The following is a 21562-nucleotide window of genomic DNA, read 5'->3' as shown; positions in this document are numbered from 1 at the left end:
CTTACCTGCAATGTGACTTATTAATTACATTGCAGCGTTTTTTTGTAACAGATCACTGCAATGAAGATTGCAATGCAATCACATTGCAACCAATGGATGTAATGTGATTGCAGTCCAAAACCAATACAATCACATTACATTGCACTCTGCAATGTTTTAAAGACAATTTTACCTTCAATATTACTTTATTAAAATATTTTATATATTATAATTAAAATAAAATATATAATATAAGAAACAAATTAAATAAAATAAAATATAAAATTAATATTTATTAATATAGGTAAACAATTAAAATAAAATATATAATATAAAAATATATTAAGAAATAAAAATAAAATATATAAAATTAATATAAAATAAATAAAATATTGACATTAAAATATATTTAGAAATGATATTATATAAAATTAATAATATATATAAATATATTAAAAATAAAATATAAAATATTAATAATAAATAAAATAAAATATATGACATTAAAAATATATTTAGAAATGATATTATATAAAATTATAAAAAAATATAAAATAATTAAAATAAAATTATATAATAAAAATAAAATATATGAATTAAATATATTTTAAAATGATATTATATAAATTAATATATATATAATATATTAAATAAAAATTAAATATATAATAAAATAAATAAATAATATGACATTAAATATATTTAAAAATGATATTATATAAAATTAATAATATAAATATAAATATATTAAAAATAAAATATAAAATATATAAAATAATAATAAAATATATGATATTAAAATATATTTAGGAAATGATATTATATAAAATTAATAATTAAATATAAATATATTAAAAATAAAATATAAAATATAATAAATAAATAATAAAATATATGACATTAAAATATATTTAAGAAATGATATATATAAAAATTAATAATAAAATATAATAATATTAAAATAAATATATAAATTATAATAATAAATAAAATAAATAATATGACATTAAAATATATTTAAATATGATATTATATAAATTAATAATATAAATATAATATATTAAAATAAAATAAAAATTTAATAATAATAATAATAAAATATGACATTAAAAATATTTAAGAAATGATTATATAAAATTATAATAAAATATAAATTATTAAATAATAATATAAAATTTAATAATAAATAAAATAAATATATACATTAAAAATATATTAAAATATGATATTATATAAAAATTAATAATATAAATATAAATATATTAAAATAAATATAAAAATTATATAATAATTAAAAATAAAAAATATGACATTAAAAATATATTTAAGAATGATATTATTAAAAATAATAATAAATATAAATATTTAAAAATAAATATAAATATTTAAATAATTAAAAATAAAATATATGATATTAAAAATATATTTAGGAATGATATTATATAAAAAAAATAATAATAAAATTATTAACTTATATTTTAATAATTAGGGGTAATTTTGACAATTAACATTATATTCCTACTAAAATACTTGTAAACCAAACACTGCAATGTTATCTTCCCTGCATTTTAACCTTTATTTTGCTTACATACCAAACACTGTAATGTTATTTTCCCTGTAATCACATTACTTGCAATCACATTACCTGCAATCACATTACCGAAAGTTTTCATATGTTTTGATTAATCCAACCGAATTTGAAATTGAATTAGTTTAATTTTTTTCTCTCAAAAGACATTCCATATTCAAATTAATTTTAAATTTTAACTAAATTATGTAAATTTACCATCATAGTTTGCATTTAATCAAACAAATGTCATGTTTGGTAGATTTGATAATTCATATTTTCGTATCTAAACCGTATAGTGTAAACATAAAATATTAATAGTTATATAAGTCAACACAAACATAACATAATTCAGATCTAAAACATGTACACACATAAACTTATTAATCATGTAATATGACACGATACAATTAATGTGTTTGTTAAACGTATTAAGTTAAATTTTATATGATACAATATTATTAAAAACAAGATTAAATAATTAATACAATATAATTTTCAACGCATTCAATACAGTTAATACACTATTAAATTAAATTACATATAATTAAAATATAAATTTATTAGTCAAATTTAAAATCAACAATCATAATAACAAGATAATAATATCATCAAATACAATAAAATCTAACATAAATAACATCAATAAATGTGTTCACTTCACTACTTATATGACAACACAATAAGTATGTTTGGCATATTTAAAGTTTTTTGTATCGTGTTTAAAATTATCAAGTCTTGCTTTACAGTTCTGATGATGCACTTCTATAAGGATTAAGGGTATCTCCTCTTTAGATCTAAAATTATCACGGATGTAAGATTGGCACGTACTTGCGGCAAAAGACATTTGTTTTAAAACTTCTCTTTTCATTTATTATTATTATTATTATTATTATTATTATACTTGGTATGCCATTTCTATTTCTCGTCTTTATAATCCACCTTCTTTCTCTTGAAGAAGTAGAAAAAGTTGTTGATTTAATATATCATTAACTTATGAGTTTTATTCTATTAATTACTTTGAATTGTCTTAATAGTATTTATTGGATTCACATATAACCAATCATCTTATTTTCAAAAAGGTTATTTAAGTTGAAACAATTATATTTTAGAGTTTTAAGATGTCTTAAACCTCACCGATATATATGGATGGACTTACATTGGAATGACACCACTCATTCATTGAAATGTACAAAAATTTAATTTAGTATATTATTTAGTTAAATTTGTATATATTAATGACAATAATAAATTTATTATTTTTTTATTTTATAAAGAGCGAAGTCAAATATTTCAAATCAAAATAGATTTATCAAAAAGTAATTTATATACTAATATTTATATATTATATAAAACGATAAAATTTTTATTAAAACGTTAATACATAATTACTCTTCCTTTTCAAAAAAATTACTTTCTATAATTAAACCTAAACTACTCTTCTTCTTTCAAAATATTACCTTCTATAATTTATTGTTCTTTTTCTTATTATTGTTTATGTTATGACATTATTTAAAAAATTTCTGAATCTACTCCTGCCGACATAAATTACTGGTCTTAGTTTATTGAGAAAACCGACAAACATTTTATAATTAAAGTGGTATATCGAACATTTATATAGCTTGGATTATTGAACCTTGGACTTATCTTTGAGGCACCCTTTGTGTAATTATCGCATAAATTTGCAAATGAGGTAGCAACTCTTATGTATTATTCTTTACCCCTTTTTATCATGCTTCTGAAAAGGGCAAAAAAGTGAACAAGTTTGCATTAAGGCAGCCTAGCCAATCCCTCCCTCTAGAAAATTCTCCCAGTTAAAGGAAGAAAATTAAGTCAATTAATAAAATAATTGTTTATGTATGAAATTCATAATGTTGAATTCAAAAAAATTGATTAATATAATCTCTTATCCATTGACCATTGTACTAGTAATTTTATTAGTTTTAATTTTCAACATTACCATAAAATAGGGAACGATGGACCGAATTTAAATTACATTAGACTAGATGATTAGATTAAAGTGATAAATTTAAAATATGAAACTATATATATATCCACTGAGTAATTTCAATTACTCAATAGTAGAGTGTTCAAGGATAAAAACTATATCTCGATTGTAAATGAGATTTGTTGAAGATATAATTAAGATTCAAGGCTAAATCGTGACAATGGATAAGTTAATGGCAAATATTAATCACAACTCAAAACTTAGTACAAGAATTATATATATATATATATATATTTTAAGGTAGTTCAAGAATTTGAATTGTTTCTATAGTCAATTACCAGGAAAAGCTTTCACATTTATACTAACCTTAAAAGAAAATAAAAATAAAATGTTGTTTTAAGTAATTACTAAGTATATTGTTTAAAATTACTTATGGTAAATCAAATGCTTTGGTAAGAATCACGATGGATAGGATATTGGTTAATTTTGATATATTTAAACTTTGAATTTAATTATTAATATTTGTAAAAGTATAAATTTAAGATAAACATAGATTTAAATTAATATATATTATTAATAAAAATTAAATTATATAACTTAAAATTATTTTATAAAAAATGTATTAAAGTTTGAAATTATATTTAGAATAAATAATAATTTTTAGCAAGTATTACATTATAATTTTTTATAAAAATATAAAAAATAAAATTTTAATATTAATTTATAATCAAATTCAGATAATCTAACATGTGATCGTTAAGGAATAGCAATTTTACTATTAAAATCTTACTCAAATCTCATTATGAAATATTTAATTTTATTTAATTTAATCAGATATTAGAAGATACCTATTATAATTATAATTATGATATGTAAATTAATATAACCATCTTCGGAGGATAAAAAATTGACATGCAAGTTTATTAAGCTATTTTTTTAAAAAGCGGGCTCACATGATTCTCGTCATCCGATTATTATTATTAATGAAAATAAAACAAAACTTTGGCTGCATTATAATTATTTCAACTGGGAATACAAGGGTGGCACGTTATTTGATTGATGATTTGTCAATATTAGTAGTAAAATCATAAATTGCCTATCAAATTACGAGTACTTTTAAAGGAGAAGAAAAGAACAATGAATGTACAATTAATTGGCCTAAATAGGTGCGAGTGACGACATCAATTACTGCTAACGGTATGGTAGCGCAATAACTGGACCAAACATTACCTGACAACAAAACCCAAAAAGATAATAATAATAATAATAATAATAAGAAAAAATAAGACAAGCGGCCATTGGTTTGTTTTCATCAGCATCATCAATTCATCATCGTCATCTATCCATCTCCAACATTCCACAGAACCCTAACTATCAAAATTCCCTCAAAATTTAAATAAAAGGAAAATCCGCTAATCCGTTTTTCCATGGCATAAAAATTAAAAGGCCCTTTGAAATCCACTTATTTTTTTAAATTTATATTAGAATCATTCTAGGAATTTCGTGAGAGTTCCCAAAGATGGCTTCGACAACTCCAACGAACCGATCCTCCTCCGATGACATCATCGACACGACGCCGTTTCTCTCATCATCAAGCAGCGTGTCACGGGACGAGTCCACCGCGCGTCGAACGGTGCGTCGCCAAAGCCTTCGTGAAGCGGCGCGGTTCCTGCGCCGAGCTAGCAGCCGAAGAATGATGCGCGAGCCGTCTATGCTGGTTCGAGAAACCGCCGCCGAGCAGCTCGAGGAGCGCCAGAGCGATTGGGCGTATTCGAAGCCCGTGGTGATCCTCGATATTATCTGGAATTTCGCGTTCGTGGCGGTGGCGGTTGGGGTTTTGGTTTGGAGTAGGGTCGAGAGGCCCAATATGCCGTTGAGGCTGTGGATAATTGGGTACGCTTTGCAGTGTTTGTTGCACATGGTTTGCGTTTGTGTGGAGTATAGGCGGCGGCGGAGGCGGCAGAGCCTGGAGCACAGACCATTTAACGCCGGTGAGGAAGGGGTTTTGAGTCCTGGATCGAGGGCGGATTCAGAGCAATACGTGACATTGGCCCAGTTGGAAGAGGATGGTGGAAGGTATATTTTTAATTGATAAGAGTTTATTGGTATTTGATGATTTTCAGAAGTTAATGATAGTTTTTGATTACTTTGGAGATGTTGCTTCTTATTGGTTATTGGTGGTTGAGATGGAAGATATTATTTCTGTAGTGATAAGTGAGATGATGGTTTTTCTTTTTTTAGGTTGTGGGGATATGGAGAGGAAATGGGACAGTTTGTTTCATAAGTCATTTTGGAAATTGGAATACATAGGCTCTAATTGCAGAAAGTGTAACTTAGTACATGTTTTCTTTTGATGTCTAGATTGCAATTAGGTACTTGATAGAGATTTCCAGATTGGGAATTCTCAGTTATCTGTTCAATGTAACTTGGTTAAGTTGTACAAATCAATCATTTACCTTCAAGTTGTATCGTGTTATGACTTATGAGAATCTGCCCTATGCATTTGACATTAGTAAAGTTAGCTTTTTGAAAATTTTAATTATGATCTTTGGGATATATGTCTGTTTTATAATGTATCTTGGATATAGTAAACCTTACATATTATAGCATAAGTTGTATATGATACTGCAGTCTCTCATTTAGTGGCTAACCATTTTAAATTGATGTTTTCAGTAGTGTTGCAAAGCACCTGGAATCTGCAAATACGATGTTTTCATTCATCTGGTGGATCATTGGATTCTACTGGGTATCGGTAGGTGGCCAAGCATTGGCACGTGGCTCCCCTCAGCTGTACTGGTTAGTTCTTGTGTCGTTTTTCCTGCTGCTCTTTTGGTGTTCAAAGATTTGGCCTTGTAACTGGATCCTAACTCTTTCAATGCAAATTTCTCTGCAGGCTTTGTATAATTTTTCTTGGATTTGATGTGTTCTTTGTTGTCTTCTGTGTTGCACTGGCATGCATCATTGGCATTGCTGTTTGCTGCTGTCTTCCATGTATTATTGCAATCCTATATGCTGTGGCAGATCAGGTAACTATCACTTCCTGCTGCATGTAAGATTATCATGATCGTATATGTGTCATTAATTTGTTTGTGTGTAATTGGTGCTTGATTTTGTGCTTGAATATCTAATTTCCTAATGAGATGGTTAATGTAGGTAAATATGGTCAGTAAATATTGAAGTTGACATGAGAATCACCTAGTTAGTATGGGGAGGGCCTCCTTTTGTTCTTGTAGTTGATGTAATCACATCTAAGTTCACATCTTTGTTATGAAATGGCTGGCAAACATATCTTGAAAGCTTGGCTGCTCTATGAATGGAAAAATTTCTGGTATGCTAGAAGTAACATGAGTGCAAAAGCATGGTGCTTTTCTCTAATTTAATTTGCTTTGAATGTTTTGAGCATTTAAGATTGTTCTGTGTTTAGATGATGTTGGAATCAGTGTCTCTGACTTTCGCATTCTGATGCAGTTTCTTACTTCATTTTTTGAGGGGAGTAAATTTTTTATGGCTATAGGATTTCATGGGTTTTTGGCATATACATTCTGGCTTAAGTGTTTCATAGGAGTCTATGCTATGATTGGATGTTTCTTTATATAGAAAATAGCAAACCTGTAGACCAAGCTCCATTCCTGCTTTTCTGTTCAGAAAGGTTTTCTCATCTTTCAAGTCATTTTGGTCATAGCTCATGTTTAGCATCACCAATGTCTTAATGTTCTATATGGCTGGCAGAACACATGATTGAAGTGAAGTTGATAGAGGTTTGTTGTCAGAAAGTCATACAATATGATAGTGGACTTTGGCATGATGCACATTTTGAATGTTGAATTTTACTTTATGACCATGCTTTAAGCACTTTTAAAGAAAGACTGGTTTCTGCATTTGACTGGAAAGATTTAAGCACTCTCAAGTTAAAATTTACAATTTCTACAATTTTATGGCTCTTGGCAATTAAGATGGATTTAGTTGGAATGTTTTTTCTTTTTGATGTTTCTATTTTGTCTGTTTTGATATACTTTTCTTTTTCCTTACATCATACAACCTTTTGAAGCAGGAAGGAGCATCCAAGGAAGACATTGATCAGTTGTCAAAATTCAAATATCGAAAAACTGGCAATGATGAGAAGATTGCTGGTGATGCTGAAGGACCTGTTGGGGGAATAATGACTGAATGTGGTACTGATTCCCCCATGGAACATGTGCTTTCACAGGATGATGCAGTGAGTTGATCTCTTTGTTTTTAGTTTTTTATGCCGTTTATTACCTATCTCCTTCCTACTATGATTTGCCTATTTGGAAATGATATGATATGAAGCTAGGCTTGTTTCTTTTTTTTTTTTTGTTGTTGTGATAATTCCTTTTGTCATGCTGTGACTTAAACAAAGTTTAAGTCAAGTAGCCAACTGATATTCGTTCTTGGGTTAATTTGTAGGAATGTTGCATCTGCCTTTCTCCTTATGATGACGGAGTTGAGCTAAGGGAACTTCCTTGTGGTCACCATTTTCACTGTGCATGTGTAGATAAGTGGCTGTACATCAATGCAACCTGTCCTCTCTGCAAGTATAACATTTTAAAGAGTAGTAGCCATGAGGAAGTGTAGAAGAACGGAAATAATTATTTGTGGTCACATCTGCGGCCTCTGCATATTATTTTGGCTGAGAGAATTATGATGCAGAGCATCAGCATGTCGTGTAGACTTGATACAGGCAATTCTGTTGTTGTTCTTGTGGTTATAGTTGTAGATGTTGTCATCATAGTGCTGGCGACAGTCATGATGTGCTTGTTTTAGCTCTGGCCTTCATGGAGTTGTTGTGTATATTAATGTTTATTGGGGCATCTAAAGCACTAACTGAGTTGAAGAACTCGTTTGCTTCTGTTCACTTTGCTTTTTCTTCTGCTAGGAACATGTCGGCGTCTATGGTCTACCCTTGTTTAAGGTTTTCATTCTGTATTTTGAATTTCATTTGTAAAGTGTTTTAGGTGAAACCATCTTGAACAAGTGCAAGAGGTGTTATTTACCAAGTGCGTAATGTTAAGAAATGCTTCTGCCTGAATGATGTCCACCATATGTAGCAGTATTTTGCGTGGGGGAAAATCAGCTTCCTATCCCTAAGTGCATGGGGGTTGAGTTTCATGGCTATTGAGATGATTTCCTTTCCATTTCCGTGTTCCTTCAAATCTGGGTATCTAAAGATCCGTCGTTTTCTATGCGGTCAGGACTGTTTGTAGTGTGTCCTGACGACATCGACATGAACATGTTTCTTGAATAACACGTCTTCAGAAGTAACCCCATGGATTCTCGGAATTTATAATTGAGAAACACAGATGACTTCGACGGCCACCTCTTTGTGAAAGTTACAAAGCCTATCAAAATTTTCTTTTCCTTTGTGTTAGGCAGCGTAGGTCTTCTTTTCTTTTTAATTTATTTAATAATTCAAACATACAATTAATAAACAACGGACAAAAATAAAAAGGTGGGTCGGCTGAAAATGAAATACCCAAAATACATATGGCGGAAGTAGAAATAAGCAAAATATGGAAGACAAAAGGCTGGAAAAGATAAAATCTCCGCCATCTATATTGTCTTTTTGGAGTGGGCTTTTCGCGCTCCCCGAAATAGACATTTTCTTGTGTAATGAAACCATATTTCTTGATTCCACCCTCCAAAGTGGAAAGGAAAAAGAAAAAACAAATTTCCCTCAGTGCAAACGCCTCCTGTGCTTCTGCTTTCTTTTTAGCATCTGAAAATTCAAAATTAAGTCCATAACACATGAACTTGTATTTGTGATTTGTTGTACTTGTGTTTGTGTAACCGGACGGAGAGATGGAACAGGACTCTCTGTTGCAATGTTACCGTCGCGATCGCCGGAGGCTCTTGGAGTTCTTGTTTTCTTCCGGTTTGATAAAGGAAGTTCTGACACCGTCTGGCTCCACTCCTTCTCTCTCCGACGCGGACTTCGACACCCTCAGTGCCGATTACATCCTTCACTGCATTAAATCCGGTGTGTCTCCCTTTACGTCGCGTTTATTTATCGAGAAAATGGAATCAGAAAGAAAAATAAAGAAGGAATTCAGCTGGAAAATGTATTTTGAAATTTTGTAGAATTATTTTTGTTAATATCCGTCACGTTTCTTATGTTTCTTTTTTCTCTGAGAGTAAAGGAGTGTTTGGATACTGAAATATTTGCAGGTGGCATCGTCGATGTTTCTGAAGCCACTAAGAAGTACTATGCGGAATCTACTCATCCAATAATGGTACTGAACCACTTTATCTCCTGCAAAAATGCACTAGGATTTTAAGTCTTTTACTATTGCTACGCCTTTGAATGAATTTGTATATACTTTTTATTTCCTTTGTTAGTTGCCGAGTAATACGAGATTAGGTTTTCGAAAAGTATAACTATTATTAGGAATGAGGAGTTCTTAAAGCTAATTCTTATCTATAGTTTTCTTTAATCATGGAACAAGAGGGAGACAAAAACTAGAGTTATAATTTTGAAGTTCTATGTTTCATTGTGTAACTTGTGGCATTAGAGTCTAGAAAACACTGAGTTTGATCTTTGATGCAGGGTATCGTGCACTGAACGAAAAATAAGCTATAAATTATTGGGGATATCTCTGTCCTTGTGTTTCTGAAACATTAATCTTGAATGACTGAAACTGTGTTTTACTATTATTGCTATTTTTTTTATGTCTTTGGTTCTTAAATTGCAGATCCATTCTAAATTAGGGGATTCGTATTTTCTTACTTCTGATCCAGATTTGGCTGGATCTCCTCCTCGACGAGTGCCTCCAACTATCGTCAGCAGAACTAATAATCATGCTTCATCTTCATCTAGTGAGCTTGATTCTTCCAAGTTTAAGAATGTTGAAATGTCTGGGGATGACTATGGTTTGAAACACAAAGCAGAAACAGCAGTAGAAAGGGCACCTTTAGGGAATTCTGGAATTCCTTCTCTTGGGTTACCCCCCTTGAAAACAGGTATTGATTGGATAAACTTGTATTTCTTGTGTGCTTAACAATTTAATTTGAGACTTTTAAAACAATTGTGGGAAATTTGTCTAAGTTTTTATTTCCTATCATGTATTTACTTATACCCACGATGTGGTAGAGATACTTAGAGGCTATATTTTATTCTTGAGTCCTGTCCTTTCTTGTTTGAATAAACTGATACATAGCTTCAGGAATTTTGAAGGATTGTCCGATGATGATTTGCGGGAATCAGCCTACGAGTTATTGCTTGCATCTATGCTTTTCTCTGGGTACTGTCTTCCTTTCTCTGTCTGTGTGCGTGAATGTGAGTTAGTTTAGTAAATTCAATGAAATCCAATGATATATATCCTAATATTTCTGCCTCTTTATTTGATGTCTGCTTACCGTCTCTATCTCTTGTTTGTTGTTATCAGGGTTGAAGTTTGTCCAGTTGAGGATAGAAAGAAGGATAAGAGTTCTAAATTTTTGTCTAGATTAAAGAGTAAAAGGGAAAAACCCCATTTGCAACCTCAATTGTCTGGGAGACAATCAGAACTTATTGATACTATCCGTGCACAGATGCAGGCAAGCTATAAATCTTTTCTTTTCTGGTGTAGCTTTGATATCTTATGAATATAGGTATGGGAGTTTGAGAAAATACAGTAAAGTTTCTAAGTTATTGTTAGTATCCATTTTCAATGGACTATCCCGTCTTGCAAAAACTTTCTTTATCTGGTATATGTAATGTTGACTGTGGGTGTTAAGACTTGATCTTTGTCTGTTTATAATCATGGGTTAATCACATTAGTAATTATAGAGTTCATGCTGGTAAAAACATTTGAATTTCTAACTCTTGAACTGTAGTTATCATCCATTGAAGTAACTGTCATCTTGAGTAAATAATGGTACCTTAAATATTGAATAAGGAAAAATATGAGGATTCTTATTTTTATTCAGATATTTTATTTGACAATTATTAGTAGCTTTTATTAGTCAATTACAAATTAACCATGCTATTTTGTCTCAACTGTTAATCATTTTATCTTTCTTGCATTGCTAATTAAATCTTACAAGTAAATATTGCTCCTTTACTAGATTTCAGAAGCAATGGATGGATGCATTCGGCGAAATATGGTACATCTGGCTGCAAGAAGAACATGTGGGCAAATTGATCTTCCTCAGATCTCGTTAGAGCTCCTTATTGGCATTTTCAGATCTGATTTTCTTAATGAAAAGTCTTATATCCAATGGAAGAGTAGACAGGTAATTATCAGCTTTATGTACTGTTTCGTACCAGTCTTTTCCCAATAGAAACTAAATATGCTTGTAGTTGGAGCTAAGAACATAAGTCAATGCTACTTAAATAATGTATTTGGAAAGCTAAACATATCGAGGCACCAATAACAGTGCTGGCTTATGGATGTGCTATTTGGATCACCTCGTTGAAATCATGGTGCATTGGGCAACGTTGGTGATATCAAAATGTATTCCAATAAAAAGCGATTAAGCCTAAAGTACTTTCCTAGCGAAGCATTAGGGCTATTATATGGTATATTTGAGTTATATCTACCAAAATGATGCTGCAAAATGTGAAATAGGTATGTTTGTGTTCATTTATGTTGAGCCTAAATGTTGGCTAGTTATTAAAATCTACAAAGAGTGAAAAATGGAAGAGTTTCAGCATAGGACTGACTGTGCTGTTTTATTATTATTTTAGGTGAATATGTTAGAAGAACTTCTCTACTTCTCTGCTAAACTTCCAGAAACTGAACGTTTAACCATTAAAAGTTGTCTTGCAAAGATTAGAGATACAAAGGTATGTTTTCTTTGTGGGTTTTTGATATTCATGGACAATTATTTTGATGTATCAGTGAAATAGCCTCAATTGTCATTATCGCCTATTTATTATTTTGAAATGAGGATGTTCTTGTTCATCGGATGCTCTAGGAATGGGATGTTGCAATGTCTCCTTCTCAACGAGTCGAGGTTATATCATTTATTAGACAGGTGGCATCAAAAGTTTCCTCTCAGCAGGGGCTGTTTGGTCTCCAAAATGAAACCTATTACTGGCATGCTGTTTATCATTTGAACATTAGACTTTATGAGAAATTACTTTATGTCATGTTCGACATTCTTGATGAAGGCCAACTCATAGAGGTACCACCTTAGACCCTTAGTTGCATTGTTGGCTTGATTTTTCGTTTGCACAACTTTGGTGATATTGTCTAGTATTCGTGCTTTTTATGATGCTTAGTTTGTTACTTTTAAAATTATGCTAGGAAGCTGATGCAATTCAGTCGCTTATCAAACTGACATGGTCCACTTTAGGCATCACTCAGAAAATGCATAATGCTTTATATGGGTGGGTCCTTCTTCAACAGGTATGTCTTATGTCATTGTAATGTTTCTGTTTTTTGTTGCATAACTACATTCTTCAGTCATCATATTGTGAAAGGAATAATTTGTATTTTTTTTTGTTTTCTTGTGCAAAAGATGAAATTTCAAAATTCCTTTTTGTGGTTGTGTCTGGACCATATAAATTATATGCATTTCACTCATCGCTTTAATTACGAACCTAGTTATGCTTGGAAACCATATTAAAATATCGTTTGGTATGAGCTTTTGACCATTGGTATAATGCTACTTTTGTTGTTGAAGTTTGCTGGCACAGATGAAGGCACTCTGTTGGAGCATGCTGTTTTCCCGTTGCAGAGAGTTGTATCTGCTGAAGAAGATGACTGGAATGAAGGGCAATATATGCATAGTATAATATGTTTGAAGAAATGCAATGGCAGTGAAACAAACCTAAATCTGGTGCAGGCTATTTTCCTGTCCATAGGCACTTGGTGTGATAGTAGACTACAAGACTATCATCTACATTTCAGTGAGGTAAGTTGCTAGTTTAGGTTGGTTGGGTTACACTTTATTTTTCTGCCATATGAATTGGCTAATAAATTGCATGTAATCTTTCCTTGGTTCTATTTGCCAACACTCCAGTTTGTTAAATAATTGTACATTTATTTTATGTGTTTTTTTGTTGCTGATTATGTGTGAAAATTCCAGGTACCTGCTTGGGGGTTCTTTCAATATCATCTTTTAAAATGAGCTCATAATTTCAGAGGTTTTTCCCCCTTAACTTTGAACATTTTTTCCCAGAAACCTGTTAACTTCAGAAGAGTGATGGCTTTGGCGTCAGCGATAGGAATGCTCACTTCTGTCAATTGTGCTGAGATTAAGGTTAAGTCTGCCGTGATGTTACTCTGTCATATGCATATTTGGTTGTTTAACAAACCATGTTATTAATAACCCAATAAGTTTTTAAAAGTTTGGACTGGAAAAAAACTGAAGCTCAGATTGACATAAATTTAAAGTTTGAGCTAAACTCAAGTTAAATATGAGCTTATTACCAATGGCTTGAGCTTTGCTAGTTAAATTTCTAAGTTTGAGTGCAGCTTCACTTGGTTCATTGTGCAGTAAGTCAACAAACTAATGATACTATTTTCTTATTGCTGAGGCCATATTGGTTTGGAGGATCAAATTGGTGATGTCTTGACTTGTTTCCATCATAGTTTTCATCCCGTTTCATTTTAGTGTCGCCCCCCTCCCTTGTAAGTGGGCAATTTTAACCAAACTCATGTCATGAACCTGTGTTTTTCTTATGGCTGAGCACTTTTCAGTTGGATGATTTGGTGTGCACTTTCTACACTTATTAGCAAGTGAAAGTCTTATCCCATTTTGGTGACAGACCTTATGTATATCTAATGACAATTTTCCTCCATGCAGTTAACTATGAATGGATCAAAGAGTTCTTCTGGTGAAAAAATTAAAAATTATGTGGAGAGATCTGTTGAAGCTGCGATTGGGCGGGTGAGTCTCTTTTATAATCCAAGGTCATATTGTTTTTTTTCCCCTTTCTTTATTGATAGTTAATTGAATTATGTTGTTAGGTGGCAAAATCCATTCTTGAATCTAAAATTGAAAAGACACATCCTTTGGCTCTACTAGCAAACCAATTAAGACTGGTTGCTGAGAGGGAGATGAATATATTTTTCCCAGTGTTTCGCCAATGGTCTCCTGAATCTATAATGATCTCAATGCAGCAGTTGCACCGTGTTTATGGGCAACGACTGGTTTGTTCCATTGAAATTAACAGAATCTCTTTGTAGTTGTCAATTAGTAGGTTGTATCTTTATTGGAAATTATTCTTGTCGATGTGTAGATTCCATTCCTGAAGGGAGTTTCATCTCTATCTGAGAGGCTAGATCAGTACTTCCTGCTGCTTTTATGCTGGATCAGAAACTTGGCCAGCTTTATACTTCTGCTTTTGAGGAACAGACAGCGCACCACTCTGTCAGGCCATATTTGGACCATTATCAGGTTGTTTTGCATTTTTTGATACTGTGTTGCCTATCAAGTTTTAAGTGCTTTGAATCATGTTTGTTGTCCTATATGTCTGCTGTCATTTAACTGTATGTGTTTTTTCAGTTCTTCTGTCTTTTTCTTCCTGCCATATTGATTTTTTTCTGCCATATTTTTTTGTTCATGATTTGTAGATTACAATTTTGTTTTTCTTTCTAATGGAGAAGCAATCATTTTTCTCTAAGGATTAGTGCTTCCTAAACTCAGGATTCTGATATTTTGAACATTCTACATTTCTGAGTGGCTGTGGATCTTATATAGGATGATCCATATTATGTCATAAGCAGCTTTATAGGTCTTTTTCTAGAATGACGTGAGCAGTGAATAGGAGGGGGGGGGGGGGGATCAGAGATTATGTACAATATATGGGCATGTTTTTGCTTATTGGTATTGGTTCACTTGCTGTTTTGAACTTCTGGTGATCAAAGAAGTTTTTGATTCTGGCTTTAATGGTCTTGGATGTGATTCTTGTTAATTTAGCATTGTTTAGGTCAATGTAAGTAATGGCATGGGTAATGGTATTGTTCAGGCTGGAAAAGGTTCCACATGGAAATGTTTAGGAGCCAAACATTTTAGAAAAACAAGTGCTTTTCCTATACATGTTTTTGCTTGTTGGTATTGGTTCGCTTGCTGTTTTGAACTTCTGGTGATCAAAGAAGTTTTTGATTCAGGGCTTTGATGGTCTTGGATTTGATTTTCTTTGTTAATTTAACATTGTTTAGGTCAATGTAAGTAATAGCATGGGTAATGGTATTGTTCAGGCTGGAAAAAGTTCCACACGGAATTGGAGCCAAACATTTCAGAAAAAAGTGCTTTTCCTATAAGGCTTTAGCTAATGACGTGATGCCTAGCTGGAGAATTAAATTTTAATTTTCCTTGTGTTACAGATTGAAAAAGTCGCGGGGCCAATAATTCTTGATTGGGTGATTGGTCAGCATGCTCATATATTGGAATGGACTGGAAGAGTATTGGATCTTGAGGTTGGTTCCAGACTGAGTAGGATGATGTTTTTAATTTGTTCTTTTGCTGGTTAGTAGGATGGTATCAATTTGTATTGAGACTGTATAATGTTGTACCTTTTCTGGGTTAGGAATTGCTAAGAGAAAGATGAGAAAATGAAACATTTGATGTACTAAAGAACTTGTTTTTTCCTTAGTCTCTAACTCTTGTTTGTTGTGTCTTTGATATTGTTGTATCGTTTTTTCTTTTCTGTTTTCTTTGTCAGCAGTCGGCTTTTTCATGCATGCACACACACGCACAAACAAAATGTCATCTGTTTTCTATTTCCCTTTCACTGTGCTTCCATTCTTACTCCCTCCAAAAGTTGTGGTGTGGTTGCATATATTTTGGTTCTTTTCTCATGAGCTTCTTTCATCGATGAGTGACTGATCAAGATGACAAAACTTACCTGCCTATTTGAGCAGAGCTAGGGAAATTGTAAGGAAGATTTTTTTTGGATGTTTGATTGGATTTGATGATGTTCAATGAAAACATGTTTTAACATCCTGTCTTAGTCCCATTAATAGACAATCATCATGAGTTGATTCAAATTAAAACAACTGGAAGCCTGGAACAACATTTGAACTACTTCTGGTCTTTTGGCATGTGCAGGACTGGGAGCCGTTGTCATTTCATCAAAGGCAGGCAGCATCGATAATTGAAGTTTTTAGGATACTAGAGGAGGTATGCCATTTCTGGTTAGATATGCAGCAACTCTCTTGTGTGATTTATAGACATGGGAATTTCCATCTCTATAAGTTGCTCTTTGTCGTCTCATTCCCTTGCCTCGGGAATCTTCACTCTTACTAACTTATACAACTATTAAATAGAAAACGTAAAACAACTTCCACTCGGGAAGATACTAATAACTGTGTAGTTGTTCCTTTTTGTGTATTTGCATTCTATTATTTTATATTTAAATGGCAATAGTTGGATCATATTTGCGTAGTGACATTTTTGGTTGTGGTCTCTTTTGTTGCTTCTCTCTCATAACTGTGTTAACTTTCAGACTGTGGATCAACTTTTTGGGATGAATCTCCCTCTGGATATCACACATTTACAAGCCCTTCTATCTATAGTATTTCACAGCTTGGATGGGTATTTGTCAAGAGTGCTCAACCAGTTAGGTATTTGTTATATTTTGCTTCCTACTTTTGCTCATTTCATTGTGCTTGGAAAAGTTGGGCATTGTTAATGCAATTATCTTGTTGATGGTGATTTCTAACTGTTATTAGCTAAAAGCAGGACCTCTCTATGCTCAAAGGGGTAGTTACATTCTCTTTGAAATCCTTGATATTTCTTTTAAGATCTAGCTAATTCTTTTGGTCTAATTAAATGGCTAATGGTAGCTATGTAGGAAGATTGTTCTTCATTTATTTACTTATGTTTTGTTTTTAACATGATGGAGTTCTTCTGTATGCCCTTTCAAGATTATTGTTTAAGCAATTAATGAAGAACCTTAATGTTTTTGCTTTTTCTGTATTCTGTAAGTTCATTCAAGTCAATATGCGCATGTTTACCTTATTTTATGTAGAGAGAACATATTGATGATAATACGTTTAATATTGCAGTTGAGAAGAATCATCTCTATCCATCAGCCCCTCCTTTGACTCGTTACACTGAGACAGTTATTCCTATAATTAAGAAAAGGTTGAATGAGTACACAGTTTTAGAAGACAATGTGCTTGATAGATTGAATGAATTGACAATACCTAAACTCTGTATCCGGCTGAACACCCTTCAGGTAAGCATAACCACCGTTAAAAGCTTTAATAGTTAGATCTTATAATGCATTTTGATACAAACAAACAAAATAAGGGTGCCATCTCTTTGTTGGAGAAATTATCCTTAGGGATTATGGAATTTATATGTTTCAAGTTTTTAAGAACATACAGAATTTAACACATCAAGATAAAAGTTGAAATTCTATTTCTTCCACAGCAAGGTGGACTTTCCACAATTCGAAGTCTGAGCTAAACCTGCATTGAGTTCAGGTCCAGAAATTACAAGCTGAATGCAACCTAAGACCTGCCATTTCAATTTATCTAGTATGAACTAACCCTACATTGAGTCAGGTCAAGAAATTTCAAGCTGAATGGAATCTAATAACCATCATTTCATCATCAGGTTATCTGGGTACCTGGTTTTCAGGTTAGGCTAGAGATCGATTTGACCAATACATAACGTACCCAACTTACTTTCCTGTCTTCAAAGAATTTTTGTATTTGATGTAACTTGTTTTCAGTTGTATTTATTCTCATACCTATTAGGTGTTGATTTAGTCCTGGTGATATTCTAACATTTTTGGATAACTCAATTTTTTTACTTATTTTTTTTGTCTGAAACATTCGTTTTTGTTTGTAAACCTCCAGATTAGCCAGTTGCATGATTTTCTTCTACCAAATTGGTTACACAATTTAAAAGATTTGGTTTAGAACTCGTTCAAATTTGGACTATGCAATACTTAAAGGCTGGTTTATAACTAGATTGACAGTTTGAGAATTCCAAAATGGGCCTTTAACTGTGTTATTACTTGAGATAATTATTTTTAATCTCTCCTCAATGTTTTTCTGTATTGCTGGCTTTTATTTTCGATAATAGTTTGTATTTTTTTAATGATATATCTATAGCCTTGGTATCACAATTTAACCTTATCGGTACATTGTCAAAACTTATGCCTGCATCATTTTTCTTGTTTCCATGCAGTATATTCAGAAACAGGTTGGCCTACTTGAAGATGGCATTCGAAACTCTTGGGCACTTGTGAGGCCATCTCTTAATCAAGGACAGGGTAAGTTCTATATGTATAGATCTTGTTTAGTTTATTTTTCCTTTAATTTCCTCTAGTGACATCTATGAGCTGTAGAAGCTATAGTACAAACAATAAGAAGTATTTACTAGGTAAAGTTGGGTGAAGATATGTCAAAAGATTTTTGAGAACCACACCATTATGGATATGGTTTAAATAATTAATAGCACTAGTTTTGGCTATTTAGATGAATGATCAATTATACGAGATGGACTATGGGACTAGTTTGAAATAGCATTAACAGTAGTTGTCATATTCAGCACAAACTTTCCTTTTGAAGGGAAAAGAAACTTTGCAGTTGAGATTTTCAAGGACATTCTAGGCGATTGTTGCGTAATGATGATATGAAGAACTTTTTCCACTTTTTGCTGGTTATATCCAAAATAAAAGGATCTTTTATTTCTTTTATTCCCTCCTTTTTCCACTTTTTGCTGGTTATATCCAATGATAATTGAAGTAGTGAAGTTGATTACTATAACTTTGATAGTCTTCTTTGTTTCATCCAGCTAAAGAAGAGCCTGTGGAGATTTTGGAGAGTGATTCACTAACACATCATGAAGCAGTAGATGAACTCTTTGTAACCACCTTTAACATCATAAGGGATACTGCTAAAGATACTGGCAGAAAGATTTGTGACTTGATTGGTGAGCCAGTTGAATTTTCATTTAAGGGCTGTAAATATGAGTTTAAGTATTCTATTTATGTTCTAATCTAACTATTTTTTTATCTTTATCTTAAACTTAATTCTTAGTTTGACAGAGATCAAACTTAGCTTTGAAGTCTATTTATTTTGCAGGAACCTTCAACTATAAAAGATCTGTTAACTGAAACCAATTAGGTCTCATTATATAATGATTGTCATTAAAAAATCATTTATATTTATTTTGATTTTTTTCCTTTTTGGAAAATACATCTTTGCTGAACTATGGCATTAGTGTAGCGGGTAACACACTCTTTTAGCATACTAAATCTATTATTGCTACAAAGAACCTTATCAACTATATAGCGTCCAAAAGATGTTTATTCACCCTTTTCTTCTTTGCTTTGGCATGTAAGCTACTGAGATAATTTTATGCATAATACTGTTATTATTAATCTCAACATCTAGGAACAAGAGTTGTGTTTTGGGATCTTAGAGACGTGTTCCTGTTCCATTTATATCGTGGCAATGTTGAAAGTGCTCGCTTGGAAAATTTCCTTACCGACTTTGACACGGTGAGACTCTAAAGTAGACGGCTTCCCCCCCCCCCCCCCCCCCCTTCTCTCTCTCTCTCTGCTGAGCACCTATGCGTGTTGGTATGTCTGTTTACAATTTCTTTTTTATGGCACTTCCATTAGTTTTAATTTTCATTACCCCTGTTAAGATATATTGTGTTAATATTGGCTAGCTTGAATGCAGGTGCTGGACAATGTATGTGTTTGATTGATGATTCTGTCAGAGACTTTTGGTTTAAGTGTATATCAGGCTTCATTGGTATGCCCTTGTGTGTTCGCTTCTCTTTTGATCTGTTAGGGCCCTGTGTTTGGTGGTATTAATTTTGTTTACTTTTCATGATTCAGGAAGGATTTGTTTGGGTATTGCTTGATGGAGGCCCTTGCCGTGCCTTTTCTGATTCAGATATCATCCTTATGGAAGAAGACCTTGTGATGCTGAAGGTTTGTGTTTTTTTGTTGTAAAGCTGCAAGACACCACCCCACCATCTTCCCACCTGAAGTAAACAAGATGATAGGATCTCTTCTGAATGATATTTAGTAATTGTTTCCTGAATAATGAAAAAAATGACTATAGCCATTATTCAAATGGTCTCCTCACATTTTATGGTATAGTAAAACAAGAGGCAGTGGCTATGATTTTACTTGCTTACTGACCTAGAATTATGTCTTGGCTGGAAATGTTGAGTAAGGGTGATCTTTCTAGCTATGTCAGTTAACAGGTTCCTGCAAAAAGATAGGTGCTGATCGTATTTGTACTTAACCTTTCACTGAAAGTTGGTGACCATGTGCTTTTTTGAAGCCAATGGTCAGAAAGACTTGTGTGACCATCTGCATATGCAGTTGATGGTCAGTAACATCCATAGTTAATACCCAACAAACTTTTCCACAAAACTTGCTGCATGTATTCAGGATGTTGTCATCTTTATGATATGTTTTGCTAGTTGATAGATCTGTGTTGATTTGCTCTAGGAATTCTTCATTGCTGATGGAGAGGGCCTTCCTCGCTCATTAGTTGAACAGGAAGCAAAATTTGCCGAACGCATTCTTCAAATGTTTTCTCTTCAGGTTTTCTAGCTCATACTTGAGGGTCTCTTATCTATAAGTGAATCATTAGTATAGCAGCTTAATCATTGCATTTTGGCAGACTGAAACTGTTATTCAAATGCTGATGACTGCAAGTGAGCTCATTTCAATGGGACTAGATTCAAACAAACATGACCATTTGCATTTGGGAGATGCTCACACTTTAGTACGAGTATTATGCCACAAGAAAGACAGGGAGGCATCAAAGTTCTTGAAAGTGCAATATCAGCTACCACTGTCTTCAGGTGATAGCTTCTATGCAATGTGGTTGCAAAAAGTATCAGTGCTTGTCTTTTACATGCTAAATGATTATTTGATCCTATTCGGTTGTTCGAACAAATATATGAACAATTTATTTCAGAACTATTAATGAATTAAAAGAAAAGGCTATGCAAGAAACAGAGTGATGCTTGTCATTTAAGATTGCATACTTTATCAGGCTACTTTTATTAATTAATGGTAAGTCAAAGCAGTCCATTGTTATGATCCCAGCGTTTCTTGCTTGGGCTTATTTTGATCAAGAAGTAATCTGAAATATCACAGGTTTGGTTAAAGGGAAAGGGAGGAATTTTTC

At 32.3% G+C, this 21562-nt stretch overlaps 2 protein-coding genes across 5 annotated transcripts; both read left to right on the top strand.

Annotated features, from left to right (window-relative positions):
- The first annotated feature begins 4780 nt into the window (after nt 1-4780).
- On the top strand, nt 4781-8544 carry LOC110421251 (Zinc finger, C3HC4 type (RING finger) family protein). 4 transcript variants are annotated; one of them, XM_021434819.1, is made up of 5 exons: nt 4781-5570; nt 6171-6290; nt 6388-6520; nt 7546-7710; nt 7923-8544. In XM_021434819.1, the coding sequence occupies exons 1-5, from the start codon at nt 5014-5016 to the stop codon at nt 8088-8090; spliced, it is 1143 nt and encodes a 380-aa protein (XP_021290494.1). In that variant the 5' UTR covers nt 4781-5013; the 3' UTR covers nt 8091-8544. The 4 variants fall into 4 exon arrangements, with proteins under 4 accessions (XP_021290494.1, XP_021290486.1, XP_021290468.1 ...); XM_021434811.2 differs by having other exon boundaries at nt 7543-7710; XM_021434793.1 differs by having other exon boundaries at nt 6168-6290; nt 7543-7710.
- Nucleotides 8545-9092: 548 nt separating this feature from the next.
- LOC110421429 (DNA topoisomerase 4 subunit B (DUF810)) lies at nt 9093-20346 on the top strand. Its single transcript, XM_089784036.1, is given in 24 exon segments — nt 9093-9492; nt 9681-9745; nt 10205-10472; nt 10687-10753; nt 10898-11048; nt 11559-11726; nt 12181-12279; nt 12411-12620; nt 12743-12844; nt 13122-13352; nt 13620-13700; nt 14247-14330; nt 14411-14593; nt 14683-14713; nt 14716-14840; nt 15770-15862; nt 16494-16565; nt 16891-17008; nt 17453-17625; nt 18588-18672; nt 19197-19334; nt 19799-19905; nt 20090-20164; nt 20251-20346. Coding segments are annotated over 23 exon segments (2853 nt in total). The 5' UTR covers nt 9093-9314; the 3' UTR covers nt 20114-20164; nt 20251-20346.
- The last annotated feature ends 1216 nt before the right edge of the window (nt 20347-21562 follow it).

This window comes from Theobroma umbraticum, unplaced genomic scaffold (genome assembly GCF_002168275.2).
Source record: "Theobroma umbraticum cultivar Fairchild unplaced genomic scaffold, ASM216827v3 scaffold_30.0, whole genome shotgun sequence".
Taxonomy (NCBI): Eukaryota; Viridiplantae; Streptophyta; class Magnoliopsida; order Malvales; family Malvaceae; genus Theobroma; species Theobroma umbraticum.
Note: the sequence above shows the minus strand (reverse complement) of the source record. Positions and strands in the feature narration are given on the sequence as shown.

Excerpts from the sequence above, each read along its gene's own strand:
- LOC110421251 (XM_021434793.1), top strand. The coding sequence starts at position 5,014 with ATGGCTTCGACAACTCCAACGAACCGATCCTCCTCCGATGACATCATC. Across the intron at positions 5,571-6,167 it reads TTGGAAGAGGATGGTGGAAG|TAGTGTTGCAAAGCACCTGG; the intron begins GTATATTTTTAA and ends TGATGTTTTCAG. Across the intron at positions 6,521-7,542 it reads TATATGCTGTGGCAGATCAG|CAGGAAGGAGCATCCAAGGA; the intron begins GTAACTATCACT and ends AACCTTTTGAAG.